The sequence below is a fragment of the Miniopterus schreibersii genome, assembly GCF_964146895.1.
Source record: "Miniopterus schreibersii genome assembly, chromosome: 1".
Lineage (NCBI taxonomy): Eukaryota > Metazoa > Chordata > Mammalia > Chiroptera > Miniopteridae > Miniopterus > Miniopterus schreibersii.
The window spans coordinates 180,445,468-180,472,292 of NC_138101.1; the positions used below are offsets into that span (position 1 = coordinate 180,445,468).

Genomic DNA, 26,825 nt, shown 5'->3' on the forward strand with positions numbered 1-26,825 from the left:
TAGACGCAGAGAGGAGGCCACCTGGCCAAAAGCGAAGGTCAGAAGACTCAAGAACGGGGCATGGGCCACCCATTACCTTCTCCCATAGCACCTGCAGGGCTGGCTGTGCGAAACCGCCACTAGGCTTAACACCACCCTGTTGTTCAAGAGCAGTGAGCTGTTTGCCCTTGGGCTTCAACCCTTCCCTTACTGAGGGCAGCAGTTTGTCAGATTTGCTTTGCAATTGGGGAACGAACATGAGGGGCTCCAGCTAAGATGTTATTACCCAGGGTCGAATGTGCTGGCACAGTTGCTGGAGGTGACTGCTGGGGAAGACAGCCTCCGGAGCTGCGTTTCCACTTGTGTCAAGCGGGGACTCCTGACTCGGATCTTCAAGGTTCCTTTCAGACCAAGGCTCAGAGGTCAAGGGATACAGCCCTTTCTTTGTTCTGTGTCTCTCCTTCCCACTCACTGTTTCTCTCTCCTCTTCTTTCATTGCTTCTGGGTACTTTGGAGCACAGGGCGAGTGGCACCTCCCACTGGCCTTGAGAACTGCTCTTTCAGGCTACACTACGCACCGCAGGCAAAGGAGAGAAAGGGAGGGTGTATCCAATTATTACTGTAACTCAGGCCCAGTTTTGTTCTTCTCCACGGGCTACCCAGATGAATGCTACTTTTACAGTTAGTTTGCAGTGTTTTGTTGCTTAGAGAAAAAAAGCCATTTACAGAGGTGAAATTATTCTGATTATCTTTGCATTCCTTGGCAATGCAAAGAGTTAAATGATGCATGAAATCACCTGTCAGCCCACATGAGACCGGGCTGTGTTTACATACCCAGAGGCGACCTGTGAATTATTTAATGGAGTGGGCCCTTGGCTCGGTGGTGGTGGCTAGACTGGGTTCGGCCTGACATACTTAGGGAGATGCCCCTTGCAGCCCGAGCTTCCACTTGGCTGAGGGAGCTGGGCAGACACTGTGGGCTGTTGCCAACAGCAGGTCTCCTTGAGAACAACTTGAACTAAGCTCCTACAGGCTCCAGATGGCTCGCAGACTACTACGGAGTTCTGCAGAGTCCCGAAGTCTTTGCCAAAAAAGAGAGAGTTGGCGATGTTTCCATCCAGGCAGTAGGTTTGCCTTCATGCTGTGGACTCCAGGGTTATGGGGGCGGTTTAGAGAGGCCATTTAATAGCATCCCTAGTTTCCATCTGAAATTGGAACCGCTGAGAGAGGATGAGGCAGATGGAGATCAAAATAGCACCTTTATTAGCAATTGACCAATGGGAGAATGGGGTGGGGGGACAGCGACACTGGACATCATGACTTGGAACCCCAGGAGGGGGGCACACTTCCTCACCCAGTGCTGGGAGCCATAACCTCACCGGGGGGCAGGATCTCGGTTCCTTTTACCGGGGGCAGGGAGCAGATATGAGCCGTCCTTTCTTTTCTTTTTTTTAAAATATGTTTTTATTGATTTCAGAGAGAGGAAGGGAGAGGGAGAGAGAGAGAAACATCAATGATGAGAGACAGTCATTGATCGGCTGCCCCCTGCATGCCCCCCCACTGGGGATCGAGCCCGCAACCTGGGCATGAGCCCTGACTGGGAATCGAACTGCGATCTCCTGGATCCTAGGTCAATGCTCAAGCGCCGAGCCACGCAGCCAGGCTGAGCCATCCTTTCTGCAAGCTCAGACTCCTGAGAAGCAGCAGCCAGGAGCCAGAGCCATGGCCCATCCTCGCCTTTCAGCTGAGCCTCTCCCCTCTCCTGTGGAGGGAGGGGCAGAGGCTGTGGCTGGAGGCAGAGAGGGCCAGGGAAGGAGCTTTCCTCCCCTGAGTTCACAGCCTGCATGCTCCCTAAACAGCATTCCCTTATGTCCTGAGGAGATGTGACAGCTATTGGACTTGGAGGAAGAGCCTTAGAGATTATAAGAGCTGGAGAGGATTTTAGAAACCATTGAAACCCTTTTATTAGCAGAAGGAAACTGAGTTGCCCATGGTCACACAGCTAGTTACGGGCAAGGCAGACTTCTGGGTGGCACTGATACTTTAAACACTTGCCCTCCCCATGGTGTGAGGGGCACCTGACAGACTGCACAGCAGACACTTTCACACCAGACTCACCATGGGGGGCCACACTGCCTCCTGGTCCACGGGGGCTCCACACCATTGTGGGTCTCAGGCCCCAGTCCCACCCCCACCTCATCTACCCCCCTTGGGAGTGGGATATGCTTGGAGGATGCACAGTAATCTGTCCGCTATTCATAACAAATTATAATTTAGGAAAAAAACACAAATTTTCTTAATATCATGAAATTAAATCAAATAGAAGTCTTTGTTGTGCTTTGTCCCTGAACTTTTTCAACTAGGAACAGACCGTGGGAATGCAACCAGCTCCTGCCTGAGCCAAAGGGCAGGGCAGCCAGCCCGGGGAGAGACGAGGAGGGGCGGGGACCTGATGGGTGTGTCATTGGGAGGATGCTATTACCTGGCAGTCCGATAGGGATCCCTGTCATGTCTGCTTCTGCAAGTGCTCAGAACTTCGGGCAGCTCTACGGCTTCTTTCTGCCCTCTGGACGCAGTCCCCGCTGCCGAATTCACGTCATTGACAGTTTCCCCTGTCAAAGTCATGTTTCTCCCTGCTGCTCACTGCGTTGCTACATTTGTGCGCTGTCTCTTCTTCAGCTGGGGCTGGGGCTCAAACCCCAAAGGGCTTTAGTCTGGGCCTCAGTGGAGCACCCAGGCCATGTGCTACAAATAGCAAGAAAGGGCCCTTCCCACCATGCCCGGTGACCTCAGGGAGGCAGCACCTCTGCCACCACATTCCCCCAAAGGGCCCTCGTTTCCTCCTTGCTGAGGAGCAACTGAAATCTAACCGCCTACCAGCTGAGTTTTATTTCCAGCACCGCAAGGTAACAAGTACACACACACACACACACACACACACACACACACACACACACACAGAGCAGATTTCTATTCCATCAAATCTCTGCATCCCAAAATGACCTACATGTTGGCAAAGGCTTTCTAACTGTCAGAAGTTGTTATCAAATGGGATTCTCTCTCTCTCCACTGCACGCACATCATTGCAAATGCAGGTTGTGCACTTTCTCTCCGTCTCCACAATCCCCTCCCGTCACCCCTCCGCCGCTAACTCCCCAGGCTCTGGTAGGCCCATGGCGAATGTCCAAAGCTAGCATGCAATTGGTGTCCAAAAGGAGGCCGCTTGGGGACAAAAAGGACATTTTTGAGAGGGAAAACCCGTATTTTCAATGGCGCTGCCTTCTGCATAAGGTTCAGTGCTGGAAACACCCCCAGCCATGCCAGGGCCCCATCCCCTGAGGCTCATGCTGACCCCACCCTCTACAGGGGCGTTGGGCCTGGGTGCTGGGCCAAGTACAGCCCCTGTCAGCTCTTGAAGGAGCTGCTATCTGCCCTACACTAACCTGGAGAAGAGGCAAGACAGGTGTCTCAGAGGTTAAGGCCGCAGGGTAGGTGGTTGGGAAGCACTTCTTTCTAGTTTTCTACCCCTCCCCCATGGTTGCAGGCAGGAGGGAGGAGGAGGGATGGTCTGGATTGCCCTGAAAACACCCAGAAACCCAAATAGCACCCACTGAGGTGCTCAGATTTCAGGGAAACGAGGAATGTCTTAAATATGCCCTGCAAAAATGTGGAGAGAGGTCTGAGACCTCAGAGGGGAAACTATTTCCTTGTGACAAAGCAAGGGTTAAAGCCATACCCAGAAAAGCCACTCTGAGGGCTTTTTAGGTGGGTCCTTCACGGCACCCATTCAGCATTTCTCCACCCTCCTGGACTCCCACTCTCCCCTTAAGGCCTGGAAATCTCAGAACTGGAAACCCTCAACCATGCCAGCCCCCCCCCACCCCCACCCCCCGCTTTGGAGGCTTATGCTGAATCCCCAGCATCCAAGCCCACTTGCCCCTAAAGAATGGTGGGGTTCAGCATGAGCCTGGCTCTATGGGGGCTGGTTTATCCCACCTCCACCCCCACCGCTTTCACCTGCAGCCCCTCACCTGGATCTGCCTGCCTTAAAATTCAAGTCTCAGACTCCAGCCCTCCTCTCACCCCCCACCTCCTGCTGTCCCCAGTCCTTTAGGTGGTCCTGCTCTCTGGGTTCCCTGGTGAGAGTTAGTTCATCTGATGAACTAATTCATCCTGGGCAGGACTAGGCTAATAGGTTAACAAGTTTCCCTTCCAAGCTGACTGAGTTGCATTTTAAGGTACAAAAGTGGCTCCCGGGGGCCAGGCCTTGGCTCAAGAAGTGCTTCTGGAGCTGGAAAGTGGCAGGTGCAGAATCTCTATATAGAACGAGCCAAGGGCTGCCGTCCTTGCTCGGAAGCTGCATTTGCGGAGCAAGCACGCTTCTTACTTGGACCGTGGTTTGACTTAAGTTGATAGATACACCAACCTCTACCCCTGCCGTTTAATGCTTTCAGAAGATCTCGGTGATGTGCTCTTATGCTCACTATGGCTGTGGATGTTCTCCTTGGTGTGGTGCCAGAGGGAACGTGGTATTCCTAAGTGTGGCCCCATCAGAGCAGATGAGGGCCCTATCGCCTCCTTCATTCAGGGCGCTGTTTCTGTTAATTCATCCTAAGACCAAATTAACTTTTTTTTTTTTTTTTGCTGGCACATTATATATTATAAGTTTTCAGTTGACTCAAATGCAAAGTATCTTATTTTGTGCTGCTCAATCGTTTTCCTCCCAAGCGGTGTGGTGTTCTGTCTATATATGTGTACCCTGAGTGTAGGAGTTTACATTTATTCCTTATTACAGGTAACTTTAGAACCAACAGAAGACCAACTCTGATCATGATGTTCCTCACTCCTGATTCTGGAAACCAGCGTCTTCTTGCCCCTCCTGGTTTTGAACCTAGTCCGTGAATCTGGTGTCCATTCCCGGCCCTCACATCAGACGTAGTCTTGGCTTTTAGAGGATGCAAGAGCTTTGAAGGAGTATGTGTGTGGCTTCCTGGGAATCAGACAACACACAAGACATCAAATTTGTCAATTTGGCATATGGAACACTGTCTAATCTGGAAATAGTCATCGTCATCGAGAGAGAGGGAAGAGAGTGGTGGAGGGGAAGAGAGAGAGGAAAGGAAGGGAACATGAGAGGAAATAATTTTCATTATGGCTTGAACAGAAGTACTTGAAAAGCAACTTCTGTAATCTGTAAAGTCATGGGGGTGTGTATTAGTTTGCTAGGGCTGCTGTAACAAAATATTACAGATCAGGTGGCCTAACTGACATAAATTTACTGCCTCAAAGTTCTGGAGTCCAAAAGGCCAGGATCCATTCACTGTCTGAAATCAAGTCATTTCTCACATGTGCATCTCTCCTCTCCAGCTCCTGGTTCCCTGCAACTTCTTAACCCACAAGTAGGGGAAGGAGAAGGTCCTTTTCATGTAGACACAGCTGCTCTACATATAACCTTTTTCTCTCTCCTTCCTCCTGATGACCATGTGGGGTAGACAGCAACATCTCCACTTAAACATGAAGCTAGGCTGGAAAGGTAGTTTGATGCCAAATGATAGAGGACCTTGAATTCCATAGTCAGAAACTTGGCATTTATTTTGCAGCAGTAGGCAGCACAGTGGGTTTTTGAGGAGGAGATCATTTACATACAGTTTTCCAAGCTCTAAAATTTGCTCCAGTTGCCAGCTCAGTTATTCCGCTTGGAGTAGGGGAAGGTGTTGTGGGAGAGTCAGAGAGGAATTGAGTCAGAAAGGACGAGTGAGTCCAGAGTCCAGGATGTCATTGGGGTCAGAAGCAGGACAAGGTCTTATGTTCCTTGCCTCTCCAGGAGTAAAATACTGCAATATCCTAGGACACTGAATAGACCAGTTTTTCTTTGGAAACAAAGTTATTGACCTCTCTCCAGCAGTAAGGGGAACATGACATACATGTGGAACCTAGAATATTTCTGTAGAAACAATATGAAAGGTCTCATGTTCAAACCTGGAACATTTTACGGTGCCGGCCTAGTTATTTGGACTATGCTGCGACGTGATATTCCTAGTGCAGTTCTCCTTGGTGGGCTAGGCTGAAGAATGTGGCAAGGTAAAATCTGAGATGGGCAATAAAAAGGATATTTGCTTTTCTGTATGTAGAATGGGGCATTCGAGTTAATTAATGAGCTAGTGTGACCCATTTAGGAAGCCCCTGGAAATAAGCCACCCATCTAATTGGTCCCAGGTAGACCACAACCTGAAGCATATAAAAAGCCATGGAAGCAATTACTTCAGGTTATAGACAGATACCTCTCCTGTCCTTATGCCCGACTTCGTCCCTGAGCAGATTGCCACAATGCCTGGTTGACCAGTAGTTTGACTATTAAGCTGTTCAGAAGGAATAGAAAGCTGTGGGATTAGAGGAAATTCACCCACATTTTCCCCAGGAGGAGAAAATGCTAATCCGTTTTGGAAACAATGCAGAACACTGATTTTCGAAACATTTACTCATGAGTAGGTCACTGGATATATTAGTTTTCTATCGCTGTGGTAACAAATGAATGGCTAATATGAACTACATCTTATGATTCTGTAGGACAGAAGTCTGCAATGGGCCTCTCTGGGGTAAAATCAAAGGGCTGGCAGAACTGCATGCCTTTCTGAAGGCCCTAAGATTCAATCTTTCCCTTGCCTTTCCTGGCTTCTAGAAGCCACCCACGTTCCTTCTTGAAAGCCAGCAAAGTCCCACCTCTCTGATCCTCTCTCTGAGGTCACATCTCTCTCTGACTACATCTGGGAAAAACCCTCATCCTTCAAGGACTCATGTGGTTAGACTGAGCTCATCTGGACAACCCAGGATAATCACACCGTCTCAAGGCCCTTAACCTTAATCACATCTGCAAAGTCCCTTCGCCATGTAAGATAATGTATTTCCAGTGACTAGGATGTGGGCATCTTTCGGGCGACCATTCTTCTGCCTTCCACACTATGGATTAAACTTGGCAACATAGGATGTGACCCCCATCTTCTGCATCGTCTTCCACTCAGCTAAAGCCCTACTCACATGAACTGGGGCCCCCCTGGGAGCTGCCCTGGCAGCTGGTGTGGTGATCCTGGGGGCCGGCTCTGGAGCAGGACTGCCTGGGTTAGATACCAATAATCTCATTATTCGCTGCTTCCATTTGGCCTGGGACAATTTACCTTCCCTAAGCATCAGTGTGTTTATCTGTAAAGGCGGGATGGTTCCCAATAAACAGCAGATGGCATACTCAAGTTGGGGTAATTTGAGGAGATTATAATAAAGAGATTTTAGGTTCTCTGTCATTGCTAGAGTGTTTTATTGGTCAGTGTTTATTTTCCTCATTTGCATCATAGCTGGTCTTCTGCAGTCAGAGATTCCTTAATCTGTGGTTTGCTCCAAGAGCCTGCTCCGCTCATGTTGCCAAGCCAACAATAGATTGTTATACAAGGGGAGAGGGACTGGGGAGGGGGAAGGAACGGGGTAGAATGGGTCATTGTAATATTTTAAACAAAAAAATTAAAAAATTTTCAAAAAAGACAATCGGTGCCTTCTAAGGCTTGGCTACTCCCGCCCAGCTCAGGGGAAAGTAATTCCTCCTAAAGCATCATCAAGAAGCCATTTGTTCACTGACCTGGAATGTCATTCTTGCCTGTTTTTCTCTTCAATTACATGGGGAAAAATGTTTTCCATAAAAGTTAATTTATGAAGCACTACATATGGTAATATTAAAACCATAAAAATAGGTCTCCAGGAGACAAAACAAATAACTCTGCTTCAGCCTTCTACCCTGGCATTGCCCTGGGTAATGCATGCCACACACAGTACTTTGGGGAGCTGGCTTCTAGCTCAACTGGTACTTGGGTGCCTGTGGAGCAATTCCTTGAACATTGTTGCTGAGGTTTATGGAATCTTGAGAATTCTGTTTATTTAACCCATTTCCAAAGCAGAATGATCTTAAAAATGTAAATACCAAAGGACAAAAATCACCACCCCTAAGATCCTTATATATTAAGCACCCCATTCAATGCTGGAATCCAAGATAAAATTCTTTAAGAATATAGCACTCGTGTCATTTATTCATTCATTCATTGATGCACTCGTTCAATAAATATTTCCTGAGCACCAACTACTAGGATTAAATGGTGAGAAAAAAGTCTAATGAAAAATGCAAGTACAAATTAAAGTGAAAAGCAATATAGAGGAAAGATACAGGGTTCTAAAGAGCTTATAACAGAATGAATGCTGAGAAACCACAGGCAGGTATGAAGCAGGGGAATTAAATGGTCATGTTTTTTGTAGAGTATCACGCGGGCTGTAGTGTGAAGAATAGATTAGAGAGGAATCAAGGCCTGCCCAGCCGTCCTTTGTGAACGTTCTTAATACGGGGTCTCTGTGGTAGACTGTTACTTGATTAAGCCACCCCCATTTCCTTTCCCCTCTTCCCATGCCTCCATGTGGTGTAGAGGCTGGAAAAGCTAAATACAGTGGTGCTTTGGTTTTGGAACATCTCCGTTGATGAACATTTCGGTTTAGGGACGCTGTAAATCCCGAAGGAAATGCTTCGGTTTTCGAACACGCCTCGGAAGTCGAACCTGCCTCACGGCTTCCGCTGAGGGCAAGATCCTGAGGCCCAGCTATTGGCTGTGGATCCCTCGATTTCAAACATTTCAGAACCCAAAAGGTCTTTCAGAATGGATGACATTCGAAAACCGAGGGACTGCTGTACCCCCTTCCCAGCTTTCTTTGCAGCTATGTGTAGCCAGCTGACCTTGTTCTGGCCAAGGAGAGTTCAGCAGGGATCTGTTGGGATCCTGTGGGAAGGAATATGCTTTTCTGGGTAACAGGAGCAAGTACAGCTGTACCAACACTCCCCACTTTTCACCCCCCCTTTTTTTTTTTAACATAGAAGTGATGCCTGGAGCTGGGGCCTATCTGGCAACCATGAAGGGAAGGCCAAGATGGTAATTCACAGAACCGAGTAACTTCAGTAATGCCAATGGCCACGCACATGCCGATTGCTTGTTACATGGGAAAAATAGCACTCCCCATGTTTGGAAGTTGTTTTTCTTACTTTCTATCAAAAGCATCTAGACATATACAGTGATTCAAAAGTGAGTTTAACTGAAAACAAGTTAACTGGCATTTCAACCATTGTCACAGCTGGCACAAGGGATCTGAAAATTCCCCTCCCGCCGTTGAAATCGCAGCCTTTTGAATGGGACGACAGTAAAGGGAGCGTGTCTTTGGTGGTTCCCCTTCTGAGGACCTCTGGAAGTGGCTGTCCTTAGTATTTCACCTTCTAGCTCCTTTAGAACCCATACTTGGCTCTGCTGTCTCCAACACATCCTGAACTGTGAGCCTCAATCTCTGAATCTTTCTGAAAAATTTTAATCTCTGATGAAGGGGACAGATTCTGTCTTTTACCTACTTTTATAACCATAGAACTTAAAACAGAGCCTGGCACATTGTAAGGGCTCAATAAATGTCCACTAAACCAGTAAGTGGAGCTGAGTACATTTAAAAGCTGAGAATAGCAGTGTGCTGTGTTTTTAAAAATAAAAATGAGAAATGTCCCAGTCTTGCGGAACACATATGGGACAGAGCATGCTCAGTGAAGCATGCACATTTTGGATTAAGAAATATGATTATCATTTGCCAGTTCTGATTTCTGCCTCTGGGCTGATAAGATGTGTCCAAAGAGTCATTTTCACTCATTCACAGATACCGAAACAGAAGGGGTCTTTAATGAAATGCAGGAGCTCAACTGACAGTCATTAGTAGCTAGAAATAGGCAAGTGATTGCAAAGTCAAGATGAAACGCTTCAATAAAAAGACCTTCATGCCTGAGGCACGCTCTGCCTCCTTTGCTAAAGTTGTGCTGGATTTAGTTTTTTAAAGTATTTTTTATTTTATTTTATTTTATTATTTTATTTTATTTTATTTATTTTATTTTATTTTATTTTATTTTATTTTATTTTATTTTATTTTAACAACGGCATAGTTTTGCCTATTCTTAAAATTTTTTTAATCTTCCACTAAGGAAAAATGGAGGAGCTAGATAAATTAGTTCACTGGATAATTACTTTGCAGAAACAAGACTGATATTGGCCCCCTGCCATTTCTGGTAGCAGGGCTGTCTCTACACGAGCAGAGATGAGCAGGCATGGGGCTGGTCAGTAAGGAGCGTGTCAGGGCCTCTTGGGGTCATGTCTCGGTCTGGCTTCCGATGCCACTTGTCCAAAATGATTTCTCAAAACATCGAAACTCCCTGGTCCTGCCCAGCACCCTTCTCCGGCCTTGCACCTCTTAGCCCTGGGGAGCCTTCTTCATGGCTCCACCTGGAAGATGGGCAACAGGGGAAGCGGGAACTCCGAGGTCTGATTACCGTCCTACCCTTTCCTCGCGGACACAGGTTTGCATTGGTCAAGTCAGACAAGTCTCTTGTGCTTTAGAACCAGACCTGTTGCCGTGGAGATGAGGGAAGTGAAGTCCTGAGAGGTTAAGTAACTTGTCCAAGGTCAGCACAGCAAGTCAGTGAAGCTGAGGCCAACATTTCTCTCCGGCCTCAGACCTGCTGTCCTGCTGTCCATCCCACTGGGCTTTAGTGTGAAAAAGAGAGGATTGCTTCTCCTCAGTTTCTCTTATGCTCCATGGCTATTTCAATGAACTATCTCTACCATCTCATAAAATTCCTCTTTTCCAAGGAAACCCACCCTATGGTAGATATAATTTCCATTTTTCCCTGCTGTTTGGAAAAATGTTTTACCTGCGTGTCAATGAGGCAGAGCTCTGAACTCCTTGGAGAAGGGTGTCCTGGCTGTTGTGACCCATCCAGGCAGAACCAGCCGAGCTGGCCAAGCAGTTTCTCTGCATCGCTTGGCTGTCAGATAAGGGCCACCTGCTATTTGACTAGCACAGTGAAACTTAGGTCCAACATGTTTCCCAAATGATGCAGAACTTCGTATTAAAGAATGTCAGGGAATTGATGTTGCTGTTCTTCAGGAACAAAAGGTTCAGAAGTTAGATAGATCTGAACAGTCAAGAAAATATAAGTATGTATACCTTCCCATCCCTCTTTTCCTAACCTTGAAGATGAGGTCTGCCAGTAGAAGATAAATCCAACTAATCCTCTGGGACAGAGAGAGAATGCTGAGCACATCAGTCAGAATCAATCCCGAGACGGTTGATAATCTGATTATCTGGATCGATTTCTCTTGTTTCCTGCTCTACCCCCTTAGGACTGAACTAAACTTTCCCTTCAATGCAAACAGTGTTAAGTTCCCGTATCTGGAAAGCATGTTCCAGGCACTGGATGAAGATAAAAAGATAAATCTTGGGTTTGATAGGCAGAGCTTGGGCATTAATTAGAGTCAGGAAGACTTGGGTAAGAATCCTGGCTTTGCCTCTTGCTAGCTTTGTGTCCTTGAATAAATCACTTAAACTTTCTGAGCTTCAATTTCAACATGTTTATTAAATAACCTTTAAGACTGAGAAGTAAATTAGATAATTTATTGAACATACCTAAGTCAGTATTGATCATAATGTAGATGTCCTGAAAATGTTTGTCATTATAATTTATATAAGCTCTTGGGAGCTCACCTTGATTTTTCGGTAGGTCTGTACTCTTAGCATTTCTCCAGAAACCATGACTAGAAAATTTCAGAGACAGTATTATCACCTGTAGTTGCAGTGGACCATGCCCCAGAATCAAACTCAGTTCTCACAGATTTGCCTGACACAGCAGTGGAATGGCTATGGCATAGTATAGACTCTAAGAATTGTTGAGTAGGTGGTGAATGGTGTAGATAGAATTTTTGCATTCTCAAAATGTGTTGGATTCTAGGGTATCTTACTTCTAAAATTCGTTGATTTTTTTTTTTTTTTAATATATCTTTACTGATTTCAGAGAGAGGACAGGAGAGGGGGAGAGAGAGATAGAAACATCAATGATGAGAGAGTCATTGATCGGCTGCCTCCTGCACACCCCAGACTGGGGATCGAGCCCGCAACCCAGGCATGTGCCTTGACCAAGATTCCAACTGCGATCTCCTGGATCCTAGGTCGATGCTCAACTGCTGAGCCACGCCCGGCCAGGCTCATGGATGCTTATTACCAAGGGTTTTTTGTGGCTTCAGCAATTTTTAACAAATGCATTTTTTTCACGGCCCTGTTGTATCCATCAGCTATAGCCATAATTTTGCTTCATAGAAAAGCACCCCGCACTCAGTGGCATACAACAATAAGCATTCATTTCTCACTCATGAGCCTGCAGGTTAGCTGAGGTTTGACTGATCGAGCCAGGGGTGGGCCCCTTCTGCTCCAGATGTCTCTCACCTTCTTTAGAATAACAAGTATCTGATGCAGGAGGGAAGAGAGAAGGGGGATCCTAACCTTGCAGGTGTATTGAAAGCCTGTGATCACACCACGTTCAGTAACATCCCATTAGCCAGGCAAGTCACATGACCAAGCCAAAAAGTCAAGGAGCAGACTCACTGCCCTCCATGAGGCCAGGGCCAGGATTTAGGTGTATATTAACAATATGAAGGAGTCAAAAACTGGGGACCAATGAAACCTTCTTCTACACCTCTGATGCTGCAAACTGAGGCTTATTCTTACAGACCATACTTTATGCTATTGCATGTAACCCCCAGCCTCCCATCCGCAGCACATGGTCTACAGAAGATCCTGCTACCGTGTTTATTGACTGACCAGGCGGAGGCGCTTCCCGATGTCCGTTGTCAGCATCCACGTTCCCACATTTTGGCTACTGATAAAGGCATCATTTACTGTTACTTTGTGAGAGACAATAACACTTCTTTTCTTTAACCTCTTTCAGATTGAAGACATCATCACAAAGATGCAAGATGACAAAACGGGGGGGGTGCCCATCAGAACAGTCAAGAGCTTTCTCTCCAAAATCCCCAGTGTCGTCACAGGTAAACATTCTTCTTACAAGGTTTCGGTGGCCACAGGGACAGGCTACTGAAGAGTTGTGTAGCCTTGATTGTGACCTGGGGGGTGTCTAAGAGTTTGTGAATAGTAAAGATGGTACCTTCAACATGCTTCTTAGGGTTGAGTTCTGGTCCTGGTTCCTAGGAAGAAGCTACTCTTTGCTGATAGTTAAGAATGGTCTTTCCGTGCATGACCAGCCCTTCTGTGTAGAGGTAAGGGCTTCTGGGAAGGAGCAAGCACCTTCATAGACAGGCTGGCCCATCAGCAGTCTGGCCTACAGGATGTCCACAGGCACAGAAATGTTAAAGAAATTATTTTAATTTCAAGCAAGCTTTAAGTCTTATGTTCAGATTCTGAAAAATGCCTTTAAGTTTTTGAACTCACTGTACTCAGCCTCCTAAAAGAACTGGTTTTAAGCATGGTTTTCTGCATTACTTTGGGGGGTGGGGTTGTGTGTTTTGTGCACTCATTCACCATTAAAGAGGAGTGGACTATTGATACATGCACCAGCTTAGATGAATCTGAGTCATTTTCCTGAATGAAAGAAGCCAGTCTCAAAAGTTTAGATACTATATGATTCCATTTATATGATATTTTTTTAAAAAACGAAACTACAGTGATAGAGAACGGATCTGTGGTTGCCAGGGACTGGGAGTTGGGGGAAGAGTGTGACTACAAAGGAATAGTACGAGGGAATTTTAGGAGGTGATGGAACTGTTCTGTATCCTGATTGTGGTGGCGGGGTGTTGACATGAATCAGCAAGTGAAACTGAGGAGTAGCTGGAACAGGGAGGAAAATCAGGAGGGTATGGTTTCTTGGAAGCCAAATTTTTCAAGAAAGTGATTCAAGGAAGAGTGGAATTGATCTACTATGTCAAAAAATCAAGTACGTTTGGACTGAGCATCGATCATTGAATTTAGCAACATCAAAATTGATTGCTGACCTTGATAAGTGCACATTCCATGGAGCATCGAGGGCAAAAAGCCTCACTGGAGTTGGTTCAAGTCAGAATGGGAAGAGAGCAATTTGAGGTAGTGAGTATAATTAATCTTTGAAGGAATTTTCCTTAAAAGGAAGAAATGCAGTAATTTCTAAATGGGTAAATGGGGTGAGGACTTGCAGGATTTCAAATAATATGAAAGTGACAATATGTTTATAGTGATGGGAATGGCTCACTCAAGAGGGGAGAGTGGTGCAGGAGAAACAGGGAAAATTCAAGGAGTGGTATCAGCAAGTGGGTAAGAGATTGAATGTAATGCCTAGATAGGTGGATAGCCTTGGCTAGGAACATATACAATTTATTCATAAAAAGAAGAAGGGAGCCATAGTAGATGCACAGAGGTACAAATAAGTGTAGAAATGTGGTGGGAGCTCTCAGAAGTTTTCCTCTAATTGCTTCCATTTTCTTAGTAATATGGAAAACAAAGAGAGAAAGATGTTGAAGGTCCGGGGAGAGATTAGAAGCTGTGAAATAGTCATCTAGGAGAGTAAAGAGATTAATTGGTTAGGGAGATAGAGTTCTGAGTGGTGGGTAACATTAAAGATTCCCTTGAGATTATTAATATTTATGAATTTAAAGAGAGGCAATTCTTTCTCCAGCCGCATTTAGCTCCCCAGATTCCGGCACATATCAGGTAGAAAGTTGGACTTAATTAAGGCCATATCAAGTATGAGAGTAGGATAAATCAGAAAGGAGACAAGAGAACAACCAAAATGACCATTAAATTTTAACTGAATGAGGGAAGTGAGAACATGAGGCTGACGGAACAGTGAAGAGTGGTGGTTACACTAAATTGTAGGTCTGGTGGCGAAGGAGTTTGGGAGTTGGAGGTGAAAGTAAGAGAGCTAAAAATACAGGAGGTGATGACTGGACAGGGGAATATCTAGGGTTGCAGTGTATTGGTGGTGCCAACAAGTAAGCTGTGACCATGGGAATAAGTGACTGAGATAGGATGGAGATCAAGATCTTTGGAAGAGAGGAAGGCGAGGAACTAAGAAGCCATGCTTTTGGAAGATTGTGCTGTCTGGATATTGAAATCACTCCTGGGGGAGTGTGCTTGTGGATCTGTGGTTAAAATCTCTACAGGATGAGAGGCAGAGGCCCAGGGATCAGTAAATGACTTTCACAGCAAAAAGTCTAGATCATTTAATCTGATGTCATGGGAGTGAAGGCTGAGTGTTTTTCTAAAAGAGGAGGGAGGGGACAAAGACAGTCTGAAAGCAGCCATAAGAAATATAAGCCATCAGGTCACCTACCTGCCTCCAAGCCCCATGGTGTGTAAGGCACGGGAGGGGAAACAGCCGCCACCTAAGAGGGCTGCAGGGAAGCACGGCCACGGGGGGGAAAACAAGAAGATAAAAGGAATATTAACCGAAAGGTTGAGATATAAAAACGTTTACTTATGATTGGCCATGAGTTCCAGAGGTCAAGTGAAAGTGTGTCAGGAAATGGTGAATGTATGACCTGGGGAATAAATGTCCACCTTTGCTACGTACCAGGCACTAGAATAGTCACAGGAGATATAAAGATGAATAGAAACCTGATCTCTACTTTTAAAAGCTACTAATTTAGTGAGAGAAGCAGACACAGGTAGAACAATAATTATATGAGCTATGTGCTATAACAGAAGGATGAACAAAGCCCAGAGGGGAGAATTGCAGTCTTTCTTGAGTATGTCTAGAACATTTCTCTGAGGATATGTATCAGTTGTCTTTTGCTGCATAACCAGCCACCATAAACCATAATGATTTTTTATTTCTCATAATCATGATTCCATGCACTGGCAATCCAAGGCAGTTCTTCTACTGGTCTCACCCATGAGGCCCTAGTCAGCTGATGGTTCAGTTGATGCCACCGGGCCTCACTCATTTGTTTGGCAGCGGTGCTTAGTCTTAGCTGGGCTTCTGTTCTCCTTCACTGCCTGGGCCCATCACTAGCTCAGTGGCTACTGTCCAGCAATATCAGACCTTATCCTGCCTGCACAGCTCAGGCTGGGGTCGAGGTGGCCCCGAACACCAGTCAGACTCCAGGAGAGAATATAAATCTCGTGCTGAACCTGTTCAAGGTATCAAGCATGGAATTCAGCGAGCACCTGCTGTGACACAGGGAACAGTGAGCAATTGGAACACAGGAAATTCATTTGGCAATGTCAGCCAACAGACAAGAGCTTCAGTCTGCCCACTGGACACTCAACAGCCACAGACTAAAACAGAATTCAGCTGTAGTGTTGTTGGATGGAGCCACAATTGTAGCCAATCCCATGAGCAGTATATTCAGACCCACAGCCAGAGTGCTAGTAGACCCAAAGTCTTCACCCCCACCTACCCACTCTAGAGAAAAACTCTGGGATGTTTCAGGAAATTGTTATTCCTCTTTACTTTCCCAAAGTTGCTGGTACTGGAGTGCAGAGCTACATACAGAGAAAATTTAGATCATTGAGATCTTGGGTACCAAACCCAAGGTTGAAATCCATGAATTTATGGCTACTCTGCTACTGTGCCTTGGAGGCTGTGTCTACAGAACAGCAGTCAGCCCACATGGTGGCTTTTTCTCCCACCCAGCATCCTCCATCTGTCTTTCTAAACCATTCGTGAAATGGCCGATCTCTTATCACAAACCAGCAGACACTCTTTCAAACATTTTAAGAGTTTTATCACCAACACTGGAGTTTTCCCCTCCATGAGCAACAGCTGGGAGTAGTTTTATCTCTTCTATATCGGGATCCCATTTCCATAGTAAAGATTAAAAGATAAAGATTAAGAATAATGGACATCACGAGGTTGATTTAATGAATACAGTGTTTCTAGCTCTTGCATTGCTGGACAGCAAACTGTCCATGGCTGCATGTGGCCTACCAGCTAAATAAACAGAGTGATGTCAATGAGAGAAGGCAAGAAGATAGACAAGTGGCACAATGCGAGTCCTGTGGCAAAGGCTGAGAAGTACAAGATTTCTCCCAAGGACTGTATTGATGAGAAGTGTGTAAGGGGCATCCCAGTGTATCCAAGACTCCATCACTAACAGGAGCGCTATGAAAATCAAAGATGAGAATAACAGCAACTGGCAGGAAGTAGCCCTGCTGGAAGGCCCATCTCGGTGCTGGCCAGCTACTACCCTGCGTTGAAAATCTCACCAACTAATCCAACTCATCACAAATGAGTTAGCGGCCTACTCTAAATAAATAAGCTAATCCACAGAAATATGCAGGTGTGTACATTCGTAATGAATCGAAAGAGTGAGTCCAGGTGAGAAACTCCAGCTGAAGGCTCTAGAGTATAAGGAGAAGGTCCCAGAACAAGAATGTATTTGCCAAAAAGAAAAAAACAACATTGAAATGAAGGGGAAAATATAGAGCTAGGAAAAACAGACTTTGAAAAAAATAATTTGTGAGGAAAAAAATAAAATGAGGATGGGGTGAGGGGAAAATATATGAAGAAGAGTAGAACATTGAAATAAGGAAAGTTTTTTAGAATTCACAGGTGACATGAAAGGGATCCTTGGCACCCAGTGACCCAAAAAGATCAGAGTGGATGTTATTTCTCTCAGACGAGTCCCTTTGAAGCAAGTGTTGTGGTGCATTTGTTTACAGGATTCCTAATGTGTTGGTGCCTATCAGTTAGAATCAGTGACACTGAGGTGGCAGGCATTTCTTGACCTTCCATCTTACAAATTACATTTACCTGGTGAATTCCTGCAGGACCCATATAGAGCCTGGACAAAAAGCACCTATTTGGATCATTTATGCTGAAAATAAAATCTTTCCCCATCACATTATTCTCTTCTTTGTCTTCTGGCCTTTAAATATCTGATCTAACCTTATTGGTCAGATATTTATTAATAATAAATATTTAATAAAAATAAATTTAAATAAATTTAATAAACATAAAGCTAATCTTTATTGATCTAACCCACATTGGGTAAAGGTGATGCCTTACCCAATATAAAGACTTGGAGAAGTTTTAGGTTTGGAAGAGAAGAGACAGGGTCAGTCTTAGTCATGTTGAGTTGGAGGTTTTGAAGAAGCATTTAGTTGACCTGTCCAGGAGACGGTTGGAAGTGGGGTACTGAAGTCCTGGAGAACATTTTATGTAGGAGAGATGGATTTGGGAGTCATCAGATCCTAAGTGGCAGGGGTTCCAGGAACATGACTAGTGCTAAAATTTGTACATCTTCATCTTCAAACTATATACCACTCTATCCCTTACCCGGTTTGAGATAGCCCACCCCCATTTTCTAGGAGTTTGAGTTTGAAATTTCCCTGTAGGTATCAGGAAATTATCTTCACCTCTCAGATGGGAACTGATAGGTGAATTCATAGATGTTGCTAGAATGAAAAGAGTGGAGGGATGCCCATAGATTCACCTGTGAGTTAGACATCTTGGGGTTGGGAAGGCCAGCCCAGGGAGTAAATGTACTGAGATAGGGAATGGATGTATTTAGGAGAAGATCAAGCACAAGAGATAGCCATTTGAACGCAGTGCCCCTCTCAGAAGTGAAAAATTAAGAGCTATAAGAGGTGAGGCTTAGCATCTAAATGACCCTCAGGGAACGTAGATGAAGAATTGGAGAGAGAAGAAGCTCACAGGGAAGAAAGGAGAACCCAATATTAGATCAGAAGTCAAGGCTCATTGGCTTTTGGTGATGAAAGGCTCATTCATAAGACATGACAATCCATGCCAACCCATCTTGCCTTCCAGAGACTTGGTATTTCTGAGCAAAGTGCCCACAGAAAGGGCATGCTGTGGTCACCTTACCACGCCCTTTTCAGGACAGCCTCCTTGGGCCTCCTTTTTGAATAATAAGTATGTAAAACAATGGTGGTGGGAGCCAAGATGCCGAGATTTCTGAGGCTCCAACTTCTAGCCTGCCAGCCCTGTCCACTCCCCACTTGTCCTACATGTGATAGTGATTTTCAACCAGTTTGCCACAAGAATTTCTAAAACATGCAATACCTGACTATTTAGTCGGGGGCACTGACCTCTTTTCCCTTAGATTGTCAAATAATAAATGACAGCAGCCAACACAGCAATAACCATCTGGTGTGAATGCCCCGTCTTGAACCATAAGTACATAGGTCACATAATAGAGTTGTATCTTATTGGTCTTATCACATAATACGATTTTGTCTGATTGGTTAATTCTTGGTACCAGAAATCTTTATGTACAAGCATCGGCAGCTGATTTTTTAAAAAGTCACTTTGGAGCAAAAGGGGTAGGTAATTACTATTATTATTTCTTTGTAAGTCAGTCATACCTATTTTTCTTGTCAGCCTGGCAAAAGGTGTAATGTATTTTTTGGTGTGCCTCAGAGTTTTAGTAATTAGTTTATGTGTGCCATGGGATGAAAAACGGTTGAAAATCGCTGTGATAGACGTATCCTGGGCCTAATGCCTGCCAACTCCAGGAAACCAGCCAGGTTGCACAGCCTTTCCCATCTGTAAAAGACAGTTATTCAAGGGTAATTCTCCATCACCTGAATGTCATGAGGAATTTTCCAGGGACTTTGAAGATTAGTTTCTTCCAGCCTACCCTCATAAACACAAATTTCTAGAATGTAAGGGCCATAAGATACATCTAGTTTCACTTATTTTTGCAGACAGGAAAACTGAGTCCCAGAAACATGATGTAATGTGCTCGAAAATCACACAGCTTTTTAGGGACAGAACCAAGATAGAATCTGGATTCTTTACTATCATTGCAATGCTGTTTCCCTTAACTCATGCAGAAAACTATAGACTCCTGAATTGGAACATATCCTTACAGGTATCTGAACATGAGAATCACATGGGTACTTTGTTAAAATATACAGATCCCAGGCATCCTATGGACCTGGACTCTGGACCTTCTAATTTCAGCCTCTGGTCAGATTATCTAATACAGTCTGTCTGAATTTGAAAATCAGTACAACCACCACATTCTTGCAAAGTGCTCTCCAGCCTCTGCTTTAATAACCTCTAATGGTGAATGTCATCTTCTCTCATTCCATCTTTGGACAACTTTGATCTGTAAAAACTTCTTCCTTATAACAAATTGAGTTTTAACCCATTAGACCAAATTCAACCTCTTTCTCACAATCTAAGAATAGAAAAATGAATTTTATTTAAAAGTATACCCACCTAGCTTGTTCTTATGAATTTTTTAAAAATATGTTTTATTGATTTCAGAGAGAGGAAGGGAGAGGGAGAGAGAGAGAGAGAAACATCAATGATGAGAGAGTCATTGATCAGCTGCCTCCTGATCACCCCACACTGGGGATCGAGCCCACAACCTGGGCATGTGCCCTGACCGGGAATCAAACCGTGATCTCCTGGATCCTAGGTCGATGCTCAACCGCTGAGCCACGCCCAGCGGGGCATTCTTATGAATTTTTAATATACAAATAATGTTCAGATTATATGCTATGTATATATATATACATTTTTATTCTGCTTATCTCAGCACATTTTTTCATATATACATTTCTATCTCTTCTCTACAAATTTATTTTTAATGGCTTTATGTGGATATAATTATTTTCCTATGGCTTCTCAACAGTACAGTTTGGGGGAAAGGGTTTAGGGCTACAAACTAGCTGTATGACTTGAACTTGTAAATGTGTGACCTTTGATCATCACCAGCCTCTCTGGCTTCATTTCTTCATTTGTTAATTAATAAGTTTGGATTAAACAGTATCTGTGATCAGTTCTGGCTCTGATCTTCTGTAGTTCTTCACAGGGTCTCTCTTAAGGCCTGTGTGAAGTTGGTGCTTTCTACTTGGTCCTCTGGGTGTTCTAACCGAATCTACCCCTGGGTTAATCCAGGCCATCAGTTTTCTCTTAACCTGTAATACTCCCAGATGAGAGAACAAGAGAACCAGATTAGGAAACCTGAGAGTTACCAGAAAAAAAAAAAGAAAAAAAAATTAATCAACATTGATCTTTGTTACTCTACTTACTACATAGAAACAAACAAAAGGCAGCCAAAATGGGGAAACAAAGAAACATGGCCCCCCAAAAAAGAACAGGAGAAATCTCCAGAAAAAGAGCTAAGTGACATGGAGGCAAGCAGTTTTCCAGATAGAGAGTTCAAAAAATGGTTATAAGGATGCTCAAGAAGCTTAGTGAGAACTTCAGGAGACTTAGGGAGAACTTCAACAGCATGAGAAAGGATGTTAGAAAAAAAAGAACCGGTCAGAAATGAACGCTATCTGAAATGAAGAACACACCAGAGGGACTGATCGGTCGGCTGGATGAAGCGGAGGGTCCAGTCAGCCGTTTGGAAGACAAGGTAGCAGAAAACGTCCAATCAGAGCAGCAAAGAGAAAAAAGAATTTTAAAAAATGAGAATACTTTAAGGGACCTTTGGGGCAACATACAGCGTAACAACATCTGCGTCATAAAGGTAGCAAGAGGAGGAAACTTGAAGTTATTCTTATATAAAACTTGGGTTATAACACCTGATCTAGTTCGGGGTCCTCAGACATCATTTTGGAGATCCAAGAACAATTATTACTGATGCAGGATCTCCTGCAGAGTTCTACCCTATAGGTTCTTCAGCTAGTATACCCCTAGAGTGTTATTTTCCTGAGAATTAACAATGGAGCTCATCAGAGCCAACACTGACCATCAGCGTCGTCTGATACGTTCCCGCCTTTATCCTGATGTCCGTGAGCAAGCTGCTGGGGCCGAGGGGCGGCTGGGGAGTCCAAAGGGGCCACTCCGCAGAGTCACTCACTGTTCATAAGTTTTCCTAAACAACACTCTGTAAGTCCAAGTATTCCCTCCCCCTAAACCAAGGGGGGAGGGCCGGCAAATGGGGACCATATGTGGTATGATGCCCGAGGAGAAAGGAATGGAACCCTGAGCCCCAGAGCTCCTGTGACCCCCGGAGGCTCAAGCACGGATCTCAGCGGAGATGGCAGACGAGGCAGGGAAAGGAGGACCAACCCGGAGCTCACCCTGCTCTACCCCAAGGCCCCCTCGACAGGGCTGGTTGAAGAGAAAGAAATAAGAATGAAGTTGGGGTTTAAAATGGAAACTGAGCGGCAAGTAACCAGAAAGCTAAAGAGTCCACCGAAGACATCACTAAATAAAGGCAGAGGAGACTTGATTTTTCGTGTCTGAGGAGAGGAATTAAGGAAGAGTCGTCGTTTCACGTCCATCCCTCATGGCGTTCCGGTTGTTCAATAAGCTGGATGACACACCCGGTGACAGAGGGCGCTGGGGCCTCTGTTTCTGCTCAGACAGCCAGCGAGGCGTCAGGAGGACACCCTGTGGGCAGCGCTGAGCTGGGGAGAAATTACGGGAAACTGAGAATCCAGAGAGGTGAGCTAGCACCGGGGCAGCCCCTCCGACGGGCCCCTTCAGCCCCGGGCCGCCCACAGCCGGGCTTCAGCGCTCCTGCCCGTGGGCACCAGGCAACCGAGCTGAGAGGAGCAGTCACCTCAGCGCCACCGCTGGGCGAGCCGGGCGGAAAGGGCCTCCGAAAGGGAGGTGGTGGGAATCGTTGTTTTAGTCTTGATGATTATCAGAGTCAAAGAAAGGAGAGAGAAAATCTCCCAGATCATTCCTAATCCCCAATCCTAAGTCTCCCCTTGCCCGTTTGGTGTCGTTTGATTACCTTTACCCATTTCACACCAGTGTTGTTTAGAAGTGCATGGTGATGTCTGTAGTTTAACGACCATATCTGTACTTCATATCTTTTGTGTATATATGGATTTTTACTGAGATAGAATTGACATATTATGCTTGTTTCAGATGTACAACGTAATGATTCAATATTGGTATGTATTGTGAAATGGTACGTCTAGTTAACATCACCACACCTAGTTACAATTTTTCTCTTGTGGTGAAACTTTTAAGTTCTAGCAATTCTCAAACATACAATAAATACTTTATTATTAACTAGTCACCATGCCGTACACTACATCCCATGACTTATTTTTTTGGTATCTGCATGTTTGTACCTGTTGACTCCCTTCACCCATTTCTCCCACCCCCACCTCTGCCAACCACCAATCTGTTCTCCGTATCTAGGATTTCAGTTTTTGGGGTTTTGTTTGGTGGTGGTGTTTTTTTAAGATTCCATGTATAAGTGAGATCATATAGTATTTGTCTCTCTCTATCGGACTTATTTCACTTAGCATAATGCCCTCAAGGTCCACCCATGTTGTCAAAAATGGCAGGATTTCCTTTTTTATGACTGAACAATACTCCATTGTATATATACACTATTTTCTTTATCCATTCATCCATCGATAGACATTCCTTTTATGTATATATTGACAATGAATTTCACAATGAAACTTTTGGAGTTTATAACTATATATAGTATATATTATTATTACAACCATGTAAAAATTACGTGTACATGCACATGAGTGTGTGCGGGTGGGTGTGGATGGGAGAAGGAATAGAGGGGAAGGGAGAGGAGGGAAGGGAGGGGGAGAAAGATTTTAAAGGAATATAAAATAAAAATAAAAGCCTATCATGAGATGGAGCTAAATGAACATGTTCGCGTTTAGAAGATGAATTTGACGTGGCTGTGCTTTTGGATTATACCCTGCCTCATCAATCTAACTTTGGGCTTTTAGCAGATGGGAAACCAGTGAACATCATTCAAGCTTATGTATTTTCAAACAGGCTGTCTTATGTTGGGTGTTGTTTCCCCCACATTGTCAAGCTTCTGTAAACAACCTGCAACTTGATCCATCTGACTGCTCCCCAGTTATTATCCAATTACCACCTATTCCGCTTATTAACAGCCCTTAGCAGCCCATGTTCCTGCATGGAACTGACACCCTCCCTTGATGGGCTCATATCCGGCTCTAAGCAAGACTATGAAGGAAAAAACGCCCAAAACTTTATCTTCATTACCAAGTTCTCTCACCTAATTCCTCTTATTTTACTCCTTCCCAAGGAAGGTCATTAGTCCTTGGAGAACCAAGGGCATGGCTGTGGGATCCAACCACTCCAAGTGCAGGCGCTAAGGAAGGGCAGGGGGTGGGGGACGTGTCTGTAGAGAATTTTAAAGTAATAAGAAAACTGAATAAAAGTCAGTCTGCCTTATGTTATTACCATGCAATTCTAAATAATGTTAGTGTTAAAATACTCCTCCCCCCCAAATTATTTTGTGGGTCTAAGAGTTTTTAATTGCTACAGTTACTATTGAGTTATAATAATATATATGTAAGCTTCAAATGAGCACATTTTAATTACCTATCTTTAATAACCTCATATTCTACACTGAAGTCAACTCAGAGAACCAACGAGTTTAGGGGACCCAGCACACACTCAGCGACATGCTCTCATTTTGAGAGTAAATGCTTAAAAGTTTAGAATTAGGAGCATTTCATGTCTCAGAACCTCTATGGCTGTTTATACCATAGGCTAAAGGACACGCCGATAGCACAGTGACTGTCAATGAAGAAACAGAACTCAGGTTACTTCAGTTCAGTCACTTGGAGTTTATATTTGTACTTAAATTTTGTATTTGAAATTGAAAACAGTGAAAACTGCAGGGTGTCATATTTTTGCTTGGTAAAGTTTCAATTCATGCATGACATATTTACTGAATTTTAGAAATAGCTTTAAAATGAAATTTATCTTTTGTCATTTTTTTGGTTTTAAAAGTAAAAAAATAATAATAGTAAAAATCAAGAAAATGACCCATTGTGTTACCAAGTGGTATAATTTAGTGGTTACCTAAGTTGTGCCTTTTGCAGATGTTTCTGTTTTATTGAAGTTCACTTATTGGTTATTTATTGTCAGAGAGGAGAGGGTGTTAAAAGTGATGTGTCCCAGGTGTTGTAACCCCAGGGAACCTTCTTTCCTTTCATTTTCCCAGGGTGTCAGAGGGAAATCTTGAGCTAAGGGAAAGAAGAGGAGTCCTTTAACTGGAAGGGACATGGTTTGGATAGTTTAAGGAAATCTCCAGCTTCCACATATTTTCCTAAACGTGGCCTGCCTGAGAATGCACCTTGCATGTCAATTTGCTTATGTGACAGTCCTTTTCCATAAACTTAAGTATTCAAATCACCAAGGTTTTGTCAAAATACATTAAGAGCTTGGGTGTCACATGCATTACATCTGAGATAATATCCTTGCAGCCACTTCAACATCTTTTTAAATGTTTAGGTGTTATGTTAAAAATGTGTCACAACTGCCTAGCTTTTCAGAATTCTTTTGAGGATAATACAAGGAAACTTTTTGAAGACTGCTATAGTACATCGGTGTTAGCAGACAGTGTGCACATTTGGGGGCATTTCAGCCCTCGGTGGCCGAGTCTCCTCAGCGTTTCTTGTGAAAGAAATTTCAGGCAATTGGGATGTATTCCTTAGATCACCTAGTAGGGAACCATGTTGTTGGGAGTTCACTACTAACCGGTACTTAAATGTTTTCTTATTTCATACTCCAAACAACGAAGAGAAGCATAGCAATTTGGGGCCCTTTGGATGAAGGTAAAGCTGGGGGTCAGGGGAGCTGATTCGCCCTGCCTAGGACTCCAGGCTGGCTGGCGATGGGGCCAAGATTTTCACCCAGTGGGCCATCGGGGTCCCCCCCACCTCCTCTTTCCTGGCTTAGGTCTGGCTTTGATCTTCAATGTAACTCTGAACAAGGAATTCCAGTGGGACATGGGGGTCAGGAGGCAGCACACTTCCCAAACTGCCCAAATCTGTTTTCAATTGGGTGTACTTTCAGTCCTGAGTGAGGGTGGAGAAAGCTCTCATCCAAGTTGACCTTTTATTTTGCCATTAAGAAGCTCCTCTCAAATGTTCTGAAAGAGAACTCATTCTTGCCTGGGGGCTTGGCAAGCCTTGGGGGTCACAGCATGTGCCAGAGTGGGTGAAAGGAAGGTCACTGGCATGTTGGGTGCCTTCTGTTTCCAGTCCTGCCCTGATGGCATCCCTTAGCTTTTTGTCTCACTTCCTTCCATATGAAAATATTTGCGGAATCGTATCTGACGGTGACCTACTTTTATAGTAAGGGATATCTGGGGGACTTCCCCAAGCGTCGGGAAGCATTTGTACATGAGCAAAGCCAGCGCACGAAGGGCCAACACAGTGTAAACCCGGCAGGAGCGCCCACAGCGGCTTCCCTCAGACAGCTCGTCCCACCTGGTCGCCAGTCCACGTGTGTCACTTCTGTGCCCTCTTCTTTCTGACTCCAAGGCCTCTTCAGCTTTGACTCTGGACCTTAACTCCCTGGGTTTGCATCCCGGCTCCACTCATTACTGGCTGTGCGCCCTGGCCACTTTCCTTAATCTCTCTGTGCCTTGGCTTTTCTCATCTGTAAGTTACAGCTATTAATAATAACAGTACCTACTTCTGAGAGAATTAAATGAGTTAACATATGAAAATTTCTAAAATAGTGTCTGCCCATAGTAAAAGCTGTATGTATCTTGTAAATGTTTCCTGTTATTAGTATTAGTAGTACTGTTCTTATTATTTCCAGTGTTTCATTGGTGCTTTTTCTGGAAGTGCATAAAATACTCCATGTACCCCCTTAGCTGTGAGAAATTCTGCTGGGCATCTTGGGTCAATCTACTGGACATAGTATTTCTGCTCTTACATCAAGCTAGGAATTCATACTGTGGAGCTGGGTGCAGAGATGTGGGACCCTGCCAACAGCCTGTATTTCCCTTGGGAGGTGGAGAAGTACAGGTCATCTGTATCCCAGATGCCCAAATCTTTGTTCTATCAACTGTATGCTGGTAACTGGGCCCCTCGGGTGCCTGGCCCCTTGGCTGCCTTCCCTTCTCTCCTTTGTCACCAGTCCTCACATAGACTGACTGCTTTGGCTGGGAGGCCCCCAAAGAATGAATGGGCTTTTGAAACTCAGATGCAGAGGACTGACTCCTGGTCCCCTGGTTCTGCTGGGTCCCCTCCTCCTGAGGCAGTAAATGTATTCTTGGCTTCTCCGT

General features: G+C 44.6%; 1 protein-coding gene across 5 annotated transcripts in view; it reads left to right on the forward strand.

Moving 5' to 3' along the window:
- The window catches only part of RGS6 (regulator of G protein signaling 6), a 392,085-nt gene that overhangs the window by 255,673 nt on the left and 109,587 nt on the right, over positions 1–26,825 (forward strand). For all 5 annotated transcript variants that reach the window (XM_081117675.1, XM_081117677.1, XM_081117674.1 and 2 more), the window contains exon 3: positions 12,809–12,908. In XM_081117675.1, coding sequence (XP_080973801.1) covers positions 12,809–12,908 — 100 coding nt within the window. The remainder of the gene's footprint in view (positions 1–12,808; positions 12,909–26,825) is intronic.